The 17,701-nt window shown below is 41.3% G+C and overlaps 1 protein-coding gene across 1 annotated transcript in view; it reads right to left on the bottom strand.

Moving 5' to 3' along the window:
- The window catches only part of TSPYL5 (TSPY like 5), a 4,838-nt gene extending 4,499 nt beyond the window's left edge, over window positions 1-339 (bottom strand). Inside the window, exon 1 of the mRNA XM_027765478.1 lies at window positions 12-339. Within this exon, the coding sequence (XP_027621279.1) occupies window positions 12-236 (225 nt within the window). The 5' untranslated portion in view covers window positions 237-339. The remainder of the gene's footprint in view (window positions 1-11) is intronic.
- Between the last annotated feature and the right edge of the window lie 17,362 nt (window positions 340-17,701).

Here is a 17,701-nt window from a genome sequence, read left to right on the forward strand (position 1 = left end):
CGGCCGCCCGCCTCCCCTGGCCCGAGGGGCAGCGCGGGCGCAGCGGTTTCCAGGCCACCCCAACCCGCGCCAGCCTGCACCTGTGCCGCTTTGGCGTCCTCCCCGAGCCTCTGGCACTGTGGACTGTCCGGGTCGCGCGGTGCGTCGTCAGGAGTACCGCGGGGCCGGGCCTTGGCTCGGCCTTTGCCCCGGCTTTTGGCGCGGGAAGACTTTCGACCTCTACTTCGGCCGCTCATGGTGGTACCGTACGCGGCTTCAAAGCCACGCTGCGTCCCTGCGGCCACTGGCGCCAGTTCGCTGTCCCTACGGAGCGCGCCTCTCCATGGCAACGGTACACGTCACGACTGCACGACTGTATGGTCGCGCGAGGATGGGCTGTGCCCCCTGATCTGCTGCTCCGCCGCAGCTGCGCAGGAATCGACCCCCGCAGATACCCCCACCCCCATTTCACCCAAAGTCACTGTCACTATTAGCAAGTTTTATCTAATATGGGTCTTTTCATCCCTTCCTGTTCATCTCAGTTGTGCCCTCGGGACTTCTATAACACATTTTTCTTATTCAAGACATCCTGAAGACAGCCATCCAGACCATTCCCCCTCATCAGCTATTTTCTAAATTAAACATCTTCAGTTCTTTTACTAGTTTCTGTGATGACAAAACTGCTTTAGGCCTGTGTGTCTTATCTTTGAACACCTTGAACTCCAGGGAATGTACAGGTAGTTACTCCTAATGCCAGGTCTCAACGCAACTTTATACGTGGTAAGATGTTAATAGAAATCACGTAAATAATACAACTAGTATTCTGTGAGTATAATGTGTGCCAAACACATTACTAAGTGCTTCATATTATCTCAGTTTAGGAGGGAGGTAATATTTTCCCCATTTTTCAGATGAGAAAATTGAGGCTCATAGAAGCTGAGGAACATTCTCAAGATTTTACAGTAAGGAATTGGAAGCACAATTCAAACCCAAGCCTACCTGACTGCACAATCTATGCTTTATATCCATGGATGACTAGTTCTTCCAGCTGCTTAGCTGTAAATTACTGTGCTGGCACTTGGGAAGGCCAGCCTTACCTGATAACAAATAGGCATCAGTAGACCACTTCTTGGGAACACCACTGAGTGCTCCAGCTACCTCAGGCCTAGTGTGCAGACCTGTGCTACCGCTCAGGGTATAGGATCAGGAACAAAGGCCGCAAGTCAGAACTCGTGTAATTAAAATAAGACACTAATGTAGTCAGAGTGACATTATCATTCAAGGAGCAGAGCAGTGTTCCCAGGTTGAGGTTCAAAAGCAGAGCCCACATAGTGGCAGTTAGTAAGCCCTTGAAAGTTTTTATATCCTGCGTGGAAGCATACAATCTGCCTTGTGTTCCCAGGGTACAGCCCTGGACCATGCTCTTACTAACCACCTGATAGAACCATGAACTCTGAGGACTCCATGGCTAATATGAAAGTGTAGAGCTAGCCAATGGCATGGTGGTTAATGCAGCTGGATCCCATGGATCTGACTACATGGTGTCAGTCCCAGACCCCATGGCTTGAAAAACACACCAGGCACATGTGCCTGCATGCCCAAACTCCCAAGAGGAGAACAGAAGAGAATGAAATGTGGAATGGTCATCCCTGTGTGTGGAGGGTGCTTCTCACTCCCTGCCCACCTCTCCCCTCCCCACACATACTCTACCTGACAAGCACACATACTCTCTAGCAAACTAAGAAAAAGAAGTGTGAACAAAAACCTTTTGAGATGGTTCTTTCGGGTTCAGGGAGGGAGGGAGGGGGTTTGCAACCAGCTAATGGAGCATTAAGTCCAAAAGCCCTAGACTTACTAAATCAGAATCTGTATTTAACAAGATCTCAGGTGATTCTGATACACATTAAACTTTAAATATAAGAGATAGGATAAAGGAGGAATAGTTTTGATATGGGCAGGCCATACTATAAATCTGCTCAGTACAAGTGACCTCTAACTTTCTCAAAGCTCCTGCCTCAGGGCCTCTGCACTGGCTCTTCCATCTGCTTTAAATGTTCTTCTCCCAGATATTATCATTAATCTTGACCAGCTTCCTTTATAATTTGCTTAAATTTCACCATCCTATTTAAAATTGCCACCCACCCCATCCTTTTACCCTACTCAATTGTTTTCTTTATTCTTCAGTACTTTTCACTACCCAACAAATACACTATGCCAATTATTTATTGTTTTTTGTTTAACTGTATCTTCTCTCTAGAATGTTCTCTCCATGAAGGCAAGGGAGTTTGTTTTGTTCACTGATGTATCCTCAGTGTCTACAATAAGTGTCTGAAACATCCAAAACACTCAATAAATAATTAAATAATTAAATGAAAGAATTGAAACAGAGTTTTGAAAAATGGATTTGCAAATCAATTGTCTGAAATTCAGAATATCCATTTCCGCCCCCCACAGAGCAATGCTATAGATGGAGGCTATATGCTCACATCAGCCCATGAAAACCTATTAAATTTACAATTTTGGATAATTTATTGTAAAAAATATCTTTTGATATGGAGGGACAATTTGTAGGTGAAAATCTAGATCGACAAATTAATAGAAAATTAAGCCGAGGGAATTAATATTTGACTTAAAAGAATCAGTGTGAGGATCACCTAAAATTCTTGTTCAAGTCTCTTTCATAATAACTCTTCCTGGGACCAGCAGTTAGTGTAATGGCTATGTTGCTGGACCTCCATGTAGTCGACATGGTTCGTGTCCCGGACCTGGTGGCTTAAAACTCACACCGGGCGCGTGTACGTGCGTGCCCAAGATCCTGAGAGGAGAAGGGATTATGGCGTGGCCATCCCCCCTGGGGGGTGATTTCTAGCTTTCTGTCTCTATGTCTCTCTCTGTCTGTCTGGCGAGCGCATGCGCCCTATGGCAAAAACCTCTCCAAAAAAAAAAGAAAAGAAAAAAATAACTCTTCCTAAGGCCTTTCATGATCACTCCAGATCATAGTCAGCATCCTTGTCCTTCATCTCCTTGACGATTATTAGACACACACTGTTTTGCACCAGTTCTTGTACAGATTTACCACTTAAGCTATATAATCACAGTCTGGAACTTCCTGTAAAACTCAGAAAAATCAAAACATCAGCTGAAGCAGTCACCGTCCCTCTATAAATAACAAACACTGAAGGGTTGGCCCACTTCTTAGGGTACTCATGGCTGAACCCATCTCTGCTGTCAAGAGCCTTAATCCAGCATCAGCGCCTGCGTCATTTAGTGCTTGCCATGGTTAAGCCACTGCAGATTAACATGGGCTGGGCCACTGCACACGGTGTTTATTATATAATCTGCCTTGAGCCTTTTTTCATCATGCTGAAGCGATAAGAATCAGGGCAAAGGGAACAAATATGAGACTAATACTTGATATAAAGATACTCCTCTGGTCTAGGTCACCCAGCTCCTCTGGCTTTGTATTAAGAGGCTAGTCTGTGCTCCTGAACTAAACTGTAGATTTTCTTCTCAGGAATTAATATTTAACTTTATATGAGAATATAAATATAGCTTGGTGTTCTAGGCTGTTATGTTGCTAAACAGAAAAATACCTGAAACTAGGTGATTTACAAAAATAGAGGTCTTGAGTCAGCAGATGATGTGGTGATTAAGGTGCTGGACTCCCACATGGCTGACGGTGCTTTGAGTCCTGGACCTGGCAGCTTGCTTTCTCACTTTCCCTCTTTTGTTCTCTGTTTCTCTCTGGTGATTACACATGCTCTATAGCAAATTAAATACTACCACTACTAATAGATACAATTAAATACATAACTCTTAAAAAAAATGACACTAGGGTTCATTCAGAACAGCAGTTGCCAATCTGTGGCTAACCCAAGTCCAGCCCACTGCTATTCTCTTTGGCTCATGGTTTGAAGATCTAAGGTTCAATGGCCACATCTCGGGGGTCCTGAGGCAACACGTTGTGAGAGTAAGAGCAGAGCAGAGTGGCTGTATCCATTTGTGTCTGTCTACCTCATCCCCTATTGTTATAAATCCTCTAGGTGTCAATCACAGGGGCCTTACCCTAATGACCTTAATCCCAACCTCTTCCCAAAGGACCCACCTTTCAACACCATAGTATCATTCAAAGTTTTTAAACACTTTTAATCCGGTCATGATCAAATCTCAAATCTCAACATATGAATGGGGGGTAGGTGAGTGGGAAGATACAAACCACAGAATTTGGGTTCCCAATTAGATTGTTAACTATAGAAGGATAGGGACAGTCTCTTTTTATTTTTATCCCTCAGAGAACATAGCACAAGGCCTTGCACATATTAGTAATTATAATAAAAATTAATATTTTGTACCTTATATGATGCCATGTTTTAATTCATTTCGTCCCCACAGCCACTCCATGGGACAGGTGCAATTATTGCTTGAATATGAGGTTCTATTACATAAAATGGTTCCATAACTTGCCCAAAGTCACAGAGCTAATAAATGGGTTTCACCCAGGTAATTCAACTCCAGCACCATGATTTTAACCAATCATCTACAATGTAAAATTATGGTTTGAGAGACTTAAACCCTAATGGATGAAAATACCTTCTCATTTTCAAAAATAACACACATACACATATGCATATACACAAAATACATACATGTATGTACATTGATTAGCCTTGATTCATTTATTTGTAGGGCATAAAATATGCCTGACCTTGCAACACTCAACATAAGTGAGTGTAGTGTCAACAGCCCATGTTGGGACTAAAGCATCTCCATTTGCATTGCACTTGTTGTAAGCAGTCTGTGACTATTACTAAACAAATGCAGGCTTGTTATCATTAACTCAGAGATCTGGGGTGTTTTGACCTTTTTCCAGTGACTAAGGGCTTAAGCCCATGAAAATGTAAGCATCTGATTGATTCTTTTTAATGTAATGATGCTAAAGAGGAAATATCATTACAGTAAAAAGAATCAATCAGATGCTTACATTTATCAAACCACTAAAATAACTAATCTTCACTGTTCTCTAAAAATAGTGCTTCTTCCATTCCTTTTAGTATCTGTTTCCTTTGACTTTGAAATTAAAAAGCTGGGAAAAAAAGATATTTGTCATCCAACTATTCCCCAGTCAAGGGAACAACATTCCTTACAGTTTCTCTTGTAGAACTTTAGGATTCCAAACTTGGCATTTTTAGCCACAGGCTTCTTTTCCCCTTCCAAGGAGATAGTTTGAATCTAGTAGATAGCAGTGAATCTTGCTTACTGTGTGGAATTTTGCCAGCCAGCCCTTCCACATTAGGAAAGGGCATGGAAAAGAAGGCAGTGTCATAAGGAATATATTCATAGTCAAGGAGGGAGGGAGAGAAAATTCTGCCTCTATGGTATATTTCAAGTCTATTTGAACTTAATATCTTGATGAATGTGCCTGGCTTTTTCCCACCTAAAGAGCAAAATTGTACAATAGACCACCTAGGTCATTTCAGTTCATATCTTATAAGTAGTTGCAGAGTATTTTAAAATATTGTTGATGTATTCTTCCTTCTTGGCATTTCCTTTTTACCCTGAAACATTTCCATGATTAAAAGAGATCTTTATGCAGAGGCTTCTGCCCTAGAAAAAAAATACCAATGAACCTAGCAAAAAGAATTTTCAAATTGAAATTTTCACTTTGAGTTCCAAAATAGGCTCCTGAGAGGAAAGATATGATAGCACTGAAAGAGGAAAAAAAAATTTTAGCTCTTCAAAGATATATCCTAGAGCACTAACAGCATAGAGTTTATAGCATAAACCAAAGAAGAAGAAGAAAGAAAGAAAAAAAACATGTGATTTTTACAAGAGCCATTTCTCCACTATGCAAAGAAGAGATAAGAATGTTTTCTGATCTGGGGTTGAGGGGCTGGGAGGAGATTCAGAGAATTAACAGTTGTTGTAGCATCTTGAGGAAGGGGTTTTCACAGTGACCCCATTTGGGGGTCAAAACCCTTGAGAAGTTGGTAGAGGCCATCCTCCCTGGATAAAATAGTCATGAAAGTAAGAATAATTTGTCCCATCTTGACACCTGGAACTCGGATCAAAAAAAATCCTCTTGGCGGACTCCATAGCATCAGAGGACAGCCAGGATAGTATATGAAGGTGTACAGGACAGGCATTGACAAAGAAAGTTCTGAATGACCTGTCCTACCCTGAATGCATCCCACTCCCAATCTCATGGCTCCAGAATAGAGTGGAAGAGCTGCCATACATCCTCTGTGCTTACTAAGGAGGTTGACTAAGACCAAATGAAAAGTCCAACTGGGTCTTGCATGTAGGCACAGAATATGCAAAGCAAAGGATTTGATGATCATAAACCATGGGAAACATGCCTAATCAGTGAATGCAGTGAGAGTAGAAGCAGATTCCAAAGAAGTGGAGCTAGCTAAACCATAAGAGGCAAATGACGATAAAAGATGAAGTGAATGCCAGCTACTTTTCCAAGAGTGATAGGATGGAAGAGATGAAGAAAAGAAAACAGGGAGCACCCTAAATGACCATATATTTACCTAGAAGCAACTGGAATTTTAAGTGGTAATTGCCAAGTCCTTGGAATTGCCAAGTTTAAGTTCACCTGTATTTCATAATTTTTTTTATAAATTTATAATTGTTGTAGCTATAAAATCCACATCGACTACAATAGTATTACTTAGACCAGACCAAGTATCCAGTGGGTTTAGCCATACAAAACAAAGAGTGAAGAAATTTAAGAGACAAGAAGCTTTTAAACCCTTTAGGAGATATGTCATACTGATAATTTTAGGAAACAGAAAGAGATATTAAAAAGAAGACCTTGTAAAACATAGTTATGATTGCAAAAATCAAGAAACCCCATGAAACTCTAAATATGAGCATTTTTACTATAGTTTAGGGAGGGAATCCTGAAACAAAATGAAATGTTATCCAAGAAAGTCTTCCATTTATTGGTTACAGGTTGAATTCAGAACTGTGGGTGCATCTCCATTTATTTCCATTATTGTTTTTAATACATAATTTAGTAATTTATCATACACTTGAGTTCTTCTCTAGTTGAATTACATATGCAAACTGTTTGATTCCAACCAGATTAGAAGTTCCACTAGTTATAAAGGCCAAACTTGCTTTCTACTAAGCTTCACTAATGCCTTCTCCCTGAATTACCCTGAAGCCATTCCAGCATCAAACAACTCTCCTCAATTTCAAAACTGATAACAAGTTGTTCTCAGTACACATGTGTTGCCTACTGCAGAAAACAATAGAATGCAAGGTCTCCTTCTTCCCTACTATCTCTTTGTATGCCACTCAAGAATGTTTATTGATTTCATACCCTTAATTTTTATATCTCTAGTGTGATATGAACACACAGACACACACTTAACGTCCTTACTCTTCTTTTCCAACTATAACACATCAGTTATTAATACAAAAATATGAGAGGAAAAGATGTGAGATTGCAAATTTTTCACTTGGAAGACTAATTGGGAGGAAAGGATCCCAAATAGACCTGGATATGAATCTTGGAACATTCCAGGAAAAGTTATTGACAAAGAGCAAAATGGAAAACAGAAACTGGAATCATCTTTGCCTCATATACTCTAAAATCCTGCATGGATTAATCTGGCTTTGAGAGAGAAGAAGGAATACTGCTGTGGAGAATGACCAGGACCTGCATGGAGTTAAGTCTGGGGTAGGAATTTGGGTGTGAACCCTCCCAGATAACACATCTCAGACATCAGCCAGGCAGCTGTGATAGTGAGAGAAACTTAGTAAAAGATCTTACTCCTGTTTTTTTCTTTGGAGAGATTTTTGCTATAGGGCGTGTGCACTCGCCAGACAGACAGAGAGAGACAGAGAGATGGAAAGTGAGAAATCACGCCCCAGGGGGGATGGCCACGCCGCAATCCCTTCTCCTCCATTCTCCTCTGGGGATCTTGGGCACGCACGCACACGCACCCGGCATGAGTTTAAGTCACTGGGTCTGGGACACGAACCGCGGTCAACTACATGGGAGTCCAGTGACATAGCCATTACACTAACTGCTGGTTCCAAGATCTTACTCTTCTTTATTACACAAGACATCAGTTTTCATGGAGCTAGGGACCTACATTGAAGACATGGAAAAAATGAACAAAGATAAAATTAAATTGGATTTTAAATTGAATGGGCAACCATCGACAGGTTAAAATGTTCAATTATATGTTATAATCAGCTAGGACCCATAAATGTGGGCTTTTGTTGTTGCATTTTATTTTACCTAGACTAATATAACTGAAGATATCCCTTGACTTCTGAAATTTCTCCTTTAGTTACTCATTCTGCACCTATATAATACCTGGTTGCAATAACACATTTAAAAAAAAAATACCCTCCATGTTAATAGTCAAGAAAAAGGACAAAGAAAAATTAAGGACTGAGAAATCTAGGGAAAAAAAGAAAACAGAAAAAACAAAGTGAAGTACCCAAATGCATTTCATCACATTGTGTCTCATACACTTACTATAGGAGGGCCATGGATTTGACTCTGACCTTTTATCCAACAATGCAGGAGAAAAATCCAATGTGGAGTAACATTTATCATGTTTGTAATATTAAGAAATAAAAAACTGGGTGTCAGAGAAAACACATTTATTCACAATACTGAATCCAGAGAGGATTGTCAGGATTGTATGTCCCAGTGGTACACTGACATGAATCCAGCACTGTGGTCCATTCCTTGTCACATTTCTCCCCCCACCCTTCCCATATAAAAGCTAGTGAGCAGGTCAGAGTAGCTACTTTATAAAAGCAGTTCCATGGCAGTTCAAGTTCAAAGCTAGAATGACTTAATCTGAGGGAAAAGTCTGTAGAATTTAGAGGTGAGAGTGGACAAATATCCCCAAGTCAGCCTCTACAAACATCGTTTTCTTCAATTGACATTATTCTCCCTGACAAGGGCCTGGAGTCTGGGTATTGTCTGTGGTAGGCAGGATCCTATGAAAATAGGCTGATGAATTCATTCACTCTCCTGCTGGGTACAGAGCTTTGTAGAGAGCCATGCCCCTCTCACTCAGTTCTTCATCTTTTTATCTGTCGGTCTTCCCTTTCCTGTCTTCACTCTCCCCACAAAATGATGCGTTCAGGGAAACCATTTCAGTTTCTTTAAAAATTGCTACCACACTGATGTCCTTTTCCATTCACATTCAGACTAAGCTGAGTCCCAGTGGAGTTCCACTTGGTGTTCCTTTCAGAGTGACTCTGTGCCTCAACTTCTCCGGAGTGTCAAGGTGATTGTCTGGTTCAATGTTCAGGTGGGGGTCAAACCCGTGGTGTGAGTAAAGGAAGCAGGCCCAGTTTGTTTCCTTAGGAAGGTGGGGCAGAGGAGGGAGCAAGTTATGCCCTATCTCATGTTAATGGTTGCCATTCAACTCCAACCAATTGTTGCCATGGAGAAATCATATTTTTCTATATAAAATTTCTCACTGTTAAAAAAAAAATTCTGTGGAGAGGGGGTGGGGAAGCAATCCTGCTCGTAGGCTCTATTTTGTAACCCCTGTTCATGCTTTTGTGTTTTAAAAAGTGTTTTTAAGTGAATTATGAACAAATGTCTGGAAACTATTTGAATTCCCCTAAAGAGAAATTTGCCTTGTAACATCACTTCTGAAAAGCTTTTGGAAAATAGTGCTGGCCCAGCCGTAGCACATACATGAGTAGCCCTAGGTTCAGTTCCTGGACCAGCCTAGACAGGTTTCATGTGGTGGGTGCATCCATGTCCTGAAGAGCTAGGAGGTCAGAGTAGAATTGTGGTGTATGAAGTGATAATGCCCTATAAAAATACTATCTCATAATCTCGAAAGAAAGGAAGAAGAAACAAAGGAAATGTAACTCAAGGCAAGACTCTGCCTGAGTTGTTAAAGCAAGTGATGGGGGCTGGGTGATAATGTGATGCTCACAGTGATGCTTGTGAGGCTGACCCACATGGAAGGGGTATCTAGAAACCTCTTAGAGTATGCTGAGCATGCTTGTGTGTACCCATGCTCCGGGCTGGCTGAAGCTCAGATGGATCACAGCATCTAAACTTTGTTGTGCTGTCTGTTTCTCTCTCTTGCTTGTGGAAGAAATAAAAAATTACACTTTTTAAAAAGCAAGTGAGGGGAACCGGCAGTTAGCATAATGGTTATGTCACTGAACTCCCATGTACTCTACCGTGGTTTGAGTCCCGGATCCGGTGGCTTAGACTCACGCTAGGCACGTGTCCGTGCGTGCCCAAGATCCCGAGAGGAGAATGGAGGAGAAGGTATTGCAGCGTGACCGTCCCCCCCCGGGGGGGGGGGTGATTTCTCGCTTTCTATCTCTATGTCTCTCTCTGTCTTTCTGGTGAGCTCACGTGCCCTAAAGCAAAAACTTCTCAAAAAAAGAAATAAAAAAGAAAAAGCAAGTGAGGAACCCATGACAACTGGAAGACAGCTTTTACAAGGAAGGGATTATATTTTTGTCAAACAACATTTTTGTCCTTTTGATTCTAAATTTCAAAAATGATGATTGTTATTTTTAATTGGTTGTTTTTCATATATATATATATATATATATATATTTTTACTAAACAACTAACACACTCCTGACATAAATGGTAACTAATTATGCCTCTTTGAATTGTTTTTTTCCTCCCTATCTTAATCAATACCTGCATAATTGATCAGGTGGGCCATATGGCCCTTCTCATTCACAGATTACAACAATTAGGACACCAGCCAGGTAATTGCTCAAGCTGGCACTTTTCATAACCAAGACAAGAAAACCTAACGCTTTGTTTTCCTCAGAAAAATCAAACTGCAGCTGGTCGTGGGGATGACTCAGTATTAATTCATACACTATCTAGTTAAAAATGGGTATAACTGTATTAAAACAAAATATCAAATATGAGCTAATTATGTGGCAGGAAGATCCAAGGAGCTGCCACTGTAGAATCTAGATTAAAATGTGATAGTAGGGGCCCACAGGTCGTGTGGTGGTTAAGGCACTGGACTCCCTCATGGCCAGCCATGGTTTGAGTCCCAGACCTGGAAGTTTGCTTTCTCACTTTCTCTCTCTGTCTCTCCCTGGTCAAATTAAATAATAATAATAATAATTAATAAATAAATAAAATAATTCTTTTTAAGATGTGACAGTAAAAAATTGAATACAAGAATACTGAGTCCACTGCACAAATCAAGATTTTTATAGATATTTTGAGCAGGAGATGCTGGTACTGAAGAGTAACTAGATATCCGTCTCTAGGACAAAACTTTAGAGAGAAGAAATGTTCAGAGACTGGGGAAGCCTCAGAGTTTTAAGCAGTACAATGACTTGGAGGAAAGAACTAAAAATATGTGGTTAAGTATAAGAAAAGATAAAAATTCTATTTTTTCAAACCTAGACTTAAAGAGTTTACCCCTCCCATGCTGCAATCCAATTTTTGTAGGAGAAAATAATTAAAGCTAAATGGCATATCCTGAAGAGATTTCTGGAAATTTAGATATTCCCAGCACAGGATATGTGAGTGGGAGCCAATTGGAAGTGAAAATAGTAGCAAAATCATTATTTTCTTTAGAACATGAAGATAATGCAAGAGGAGCTTCAAAAGGTTTGTGGAAAATGAAAATAAAGTATAAGTTTATTTTGGTGCAAAGAAATGTTTTGAGACATATACATAGTTTTATATACATAGTTTTTTCATAACACATATTTTCCGTGAACTGTATTTTAAGTTCATTTATTTATTCCTTCCATGAGCATGAGAGGCAGAGAGAGAGACAGGCACTCCCAATTAGAGTCCTCATTCTGTCCTCTAACCCGAGATCCACCTTCATGGGTACATATGCCTGGCATGTTTAGGGTGGTCTCCAGATAGGAACCTGGAACTTTCCCATGTGGTCCAGCCTTGCAGAGAATTGCAGTACTACTACACTGGCATCATGTCCCTTCCATAAACGTTTTAAGGACTCTTCATATATTCTATTCTATTCTATGGATAAATATATAATCAATAGTTCAAGAGGTCAGGAGATTTATTCTTCTTTATGTGACATGGTTCTTAACTCCATGTCCCATTCACAAGTAGCAGAGGAACCCAGCACCACCACAGCAGAGACAGTCCCGGAAATGACAATGGACACTGAACAGCTTTTGCAGGAGATTTACAAACGTCAGAGAGACTCCTGAAGTACATGAGCATCCTATCCACCACTCAGAAGAAACCTGAGCTGTGACAAAAATGCCTTTGAGGAGAAGATAACAGATATTCCTCCTGTTTCTTGCCTTTCATCACTCAAACCAATTAAAAGGTAAAACAAAAGTACCAAAAGAGGGACCAGCAGATAGAATAATGGCTACACCACTGAACTCCCACATAGTTGACCGCAGATCAAGTCCCGGACCCAGTGGTTTAAAACTCATGCTGAGCATGTCTACATGCAGGCCCAAAATCCTGAGAGGAGAATGAAGGAGAAGGGATTGTGATGTGGTCATTGCCCCCAGGGGATAATTTCTCATTTTCTGTCTCTCTCTGGCAAGTGCATGCACCCTATACAAAAAAAAAAAAAAAACTACCAAAAAGAAACAAATGACAGCAATCAACTCTTCCCGTTTAAATCAACCAAAATTTCAGCAATGGATGATGTTAAAGAATTATTACCATATGTTGTGTGTGTTATATGACATTTTCTTGATAATGAAAGAATTCATTTACTGGAAGAGATTTCTGGAAAAGTCATGTTAAGACTTCTAGCACAATTTCAGTTTATCTAAGGGCCTGGCCTTCTGGCCTGGATTTTCACCATTCAATAGGAACTGGAAAATATCATAACAAACCACCACAAAATTATACACAATGAACAAATTACAATGACATTTTAAAATTAAAATAGAAAGCTTCTTTTATGTTGAGATTATGTTTGTGGGAAGGAGTAAGGCGGGATCATGAGGGATGGTGGAAGATGTTGGCAGGAAGGGGTGGTCACAGGCAGGGGACTAATTTTTGAGTCAGCAGACTTTAGGATCTGTAGAAATCTAACCTAAGCTTTTATGATTTTAGACTCAGAAAATGAGGCTACCTGCTGATGAGAAGCAGGAAAGCTGAAATAAGACAAAAGGGAATTGGGTTGAAAAACCTGAGTTGGTTTTTCTATTGCTGCTGTGACAAATTTACCACAAGTTAGTGGCTGATAACAATATAAGTTCATCATTCCACAGTTCTGGAGGTCTGAAGTTCGAAATGGTCACACTGGAATAAAATCAAGGTCTCACCAGGTCTGTGTTTCCTGATGAAGGCTCTAGGGAAGAATCTATCCCCTTGGCTTCTGCATCTTCTAGTCTGCCTGCCTTCCTTGGTTCTTCCAGCCAGCAATTGCATCACTCCTAATTCTGCTTCCTTTATCACAGCTCCTTCCCTCCTGCCTCTCTCCTTCACTTATATGAACTCTTGTGATGACAGTAAGCCCACCTGAATAATTCAGATTACTCTCCTCATCTCAAGATCCTCAACTTAGTCAAATTTGTAAAGTCTCTCTTGCCATATATGGTAATGGGGATTTGGATTTGAACACCTTCGGTGGCCATCATTCTGCCTAACATGGAACCATAAACTATTGAATATTATCTCTGTAGTTTTGAAGTTTGTATTTATGTATTTATTCCATAAGAAAGACAGAAAGAGAGACAGGCAGCCTCAACAGGATCTTCATGTAAATCCACCCCCGAGTCTCCCCCAGCCTGGACCATGGCCATGAGCATGTGCCTAGCATGTACAGAGAGGCTCCAGGGCATGAACTTGGGACCTTCCTGTGTGGGTCCAGCACTGCAGAGCATATTACCGCTGCACCACCATCTGGCCCCAGGGTATTATTTCTAAGATAGAAGGAGTATTAAAAGGAGATTTATAATCAATCATCATGCTTCATAATTGTTCCTCTCTCCTATATACACATATAGCTTTTTATTCCTGTGCCCTAAATCTATTTTATAATAATAATAGCTAGCATCTACTGAGTGGTTTTATAAGTCCCAGGTACTGTGCTAAGCAATTTATTTGCATTTTAATAATCATCTCTATGATCCAGTGATGTCAATTCTATTATTATTTCCATTTCATAAATGAGAGAATTGAGGCTTGGAGAACTTAAGTCATTTGTGTAAGGTTTTATAGGTGAAACCTAGGTCTGTTTGGTCCCTAACCAACAAGACACAACCATGGAAGTATATATTTTGCTCATGTTCCATGTCTACTCTTTGTCTCTCTTGGGTCTGCTGCAGCTCAGTCCCACATTGTCATCATTATGAGGCCCAATCTGAAGAACTAGCCCTTGTCTGGGCCATTCACCTTTCTCAGATGTTTCCCTTTGTTAGCTAAGGGGAGAGAGAGCAGGTGGGACTTCATACAGGCTTTAAGAGTGGTAAAAAATTGGAAATAATGTGCATCACTTCTGCTCACATTTCATTGACAGAGTAAGCCAGTGACCAAGTCCAACATCCATGTATCTGGGAAGAGTCATTCTGACACCACGGAGGGCAGCAGATACAGATGCTCTCCAACTCTTGATAGGGTTACATCTTGTTAAAGCCATCAAAAGTCAAAAATATCTCAAGTCAACAATACATTTAATACCCTGATAAGCCCATGATAAAGTCATAAAATCATACACACCATCTGTATTTGGAAACAATAATACAATCTGTCACAGTTCCTAACTACTTGTGCTCATTGGAGGTGAGAATCAAAATACTTAACTATTGTTACTATACTATCACAGAGTCAGGATGATTTGGGACTTTCTTTAGTAGCACAGCACTCACTTCTAGGCTGGAGTCCTCCTGGGCTATGTATGAGAAGCCACCTTTGTAGTAAGAGATACTCAGGCCCTGGGCTTTTCCTTCAGGGAAAAGAGGCTAATTCCTTCCTAAAGAGGCTAATCCTCCATCATTAGAGAGAGCATTGTGCCACCCGAGGATAGTAGCAGCTACTAGGAGTTATGACTTGTTCTTGGACTTTCTCTCAACTTGTAGGACTCTTGATTGGTATGGAGCTCCCTCAAAGCAGCAGGTGATAAAATAAGTGTCTCCAAAGGTCCTCTCCATCCAAAGGCTTCCTAGAACTATAATGAAGATGAAGAAGAACACTCTTCTCTAATGACGGTTCTTAGGACTCAAAGATCAGGAGCAATGATTGCATCTTGTCCAGTGTTTCTCAAACTGTTCTCTGAGGAGCCCTTGATGTTCTATAAAGATGTTTCAGAAATGGAAAAACAGGCATACATGCCCTTGTGCTATGACCAGACCCTGGGCAATTCTCTCTCCCTCTCCCTCCTCATTCATGCCCTATGGCATAAAAATAATAATAATATAGTAATAACAACAGAAATGAGACTTTCAGTAGGTTATTCGAGGCAAACGAAGAGAGAAGATTGTTTTCAATATAAAATGATAAGGATGTCTGTTAAGAGAGACTTTATCTTGGTGATCTGGAATATCTATTTATAACCTAAGGTTTACAAGTGGTTCTGCCCCACCCTGACTCTGCATGATCCATTCACAAATGTTGGAACTGAATGACTGTGAAGGAGGCTAGGAAGAGAGGGGGATCATAGAGAGGAAGGGATGAAAGAATTTCAATAACTAGGGAGGAACAGGGAGAGACAGGGTCAGAGAAGAACCACGTTCAGGGGTCCCATGACTCTCGAAGTAAGGATAGTTGGAATGGAAGAAAGGCACAATTCTGACATCCCTACCTTCCTTTAAACTCTTTGGGGTTGCAGTGTAAACTGGATTGGCCACCAATAAGACTATTTCATAAAACACTGCTTTTACCACTTCCTGTCCCAATAGCATTGGGCATATATACATAAAAAGCTTCCACTTAAGAGTACATTTGAATTTTTGGGGACCAGCAGTTAGCGTAATGGCTATGTCGCTGGACTCCTACGTAGTCGACCACAGTTTGCGTCCCGGACCCAGTAGCTTAAAACTCACGCCAGGTACATGTGCGTGCGTGCCCAAGATCCTGAGAGGAGAATGGAGGAGAAGGGATTGCGGCGTGGCCATCCCCCCTGGGGGGTGATTTGTCGCTTTCTGACTCTCTGTCTCTCTGTCTGACTGGCGAGCTCACGCGCCCTATAGCAAAAACCTCTCAAAAAAAAAAAAAATTACATTTGAATTCTTTAAACAAAAGCTTGAAACCCCACAATTTAATCCAATCTTCATATTTCATGGAAAAGGAAATAGGGGTCCAGGGAAAGGCTTGTCTTGAGTCACAAAAAGAAGACGTACAAAGCTGGAAGCAGAACCAGACATAGGCTTCCAGCCTAGTGCTTCCTTCCCTATAGCCCCATATTCCTAGTTCCTGGGTTCCCTATTCTTTGTTGTTCATAGATCCACTGGTGTGGGGTGGCAACTCCTCATTTTCTCTGGGTTACCTCACTGTTAGTTCACTTGTGGCAGTGGGTAGGTTGTTTGAATCCTACACAGTACCACCCTGCCTGGAAAGGAGCCAAGGCTTCATCTTCCACTGCTTAGGCTCATCTGTAACCATAAAGCCACAGCAGGGGAGAATGTGAGCTTTAGCCTCACCAGGTTCCCACTGCTCCTGCCCCATACTCCTTAGAAGTACTCTCTGTCTGGCCAGGACGGTGCAGGGGGCCCACCGGCTGCCAGTTGGGTCTGTCACACATTTTCCACGTTGCAGTGACAGGACTGTGTCCAGGCCCAGATGCTTCAGCATAAATAAATAGCTCATCTGGGATCTGGAAGGGGTCCAACTGCATATTATAGAAGTTGGGGTCGAAACAGAGCCAAATGATACACAGCTGGAAACTGTTAAGTTGGGGGTCGAGGGAACATACAGTGCAAAAAAGAGAAGAGAGGGAGTAAAAAAGATCAAACTAGGGATTATTGTTGTCTAGAAGGCTCTAAATTAAAATGGCTAAGAAACAGACCCGTGGTTTAGATGACAGTTGAATTAAGAGCATTCCTACAAAAATGACAGTTTATAATAATTGACCTCAAAGCCCAGAGGCTAAATAGGGCTGAGAAGCAGGACTCCTGATAGCTGACTGCCTTGGCTGTATCGGGTTGGTCCCTTCCTAGCTATGTGCATCTATAAATGGCTTTCTGGTGAGCAGGATAAAGGAGGTCAGCCCTGCACTGATGGGAACACCAGGGCTCCCTGCCCCGAATCACCTGGCTTCTGAGAAACTCAGTGAGTTCCCAGGCTCCTGGACAGCCTCAGCTGAAAGCACCTGTTATGAACACACAGAATATTAAAGAGGAGGCCTGGGAGACCGAGGACGTGCTGTGACATCACTCCCTCCCAGCCCAGAGACCCAAGCAGATGATTCACAGAGATGAATCAGCAATGGCTGCAGAGGGAGCTGCCCACGCCCACACCCCCAGGCAGCAACTAAAAGCTCCGATGACATCACAAGCAGAGGAGAAATCTAAGTAAAGGGAGAATTATAACAAGAAGCAAGAGGAAAAAAAAAATCCTTTCCTTCCTCTCTTGATGTAAATCAATAACACGGATTACCTTCTTAATAGATGGCTTGATTTAATCTTCTAGATTAAAAATATCCCAAATTAAGCCATCGTTAAAAGGTACCAGAATGCAGGTTTACCAAGCAAAGCACAGAATCACAAAGCAAAGCTTTTCTCATTCCTTCCAGCCCCCTTTCACCACATCCCTGTTTAGTGACGGGTAACGTAGGTTGAACCCCAG

This window comes from Tupaia chinensis, unplaced genomic scaffold, assembly GCF_000334495.1.
Source record: "Tupaia chinensis unplaced genomic scaffold, TupChi_1.0 Scaffold138407_1, whole genome shotgun sequence".
NCBI lineage: Eukaryota > Metazoa > Chordata > Mammalia > Scandentia > Tupaiidae > Tupaia > Tupaia belangeri.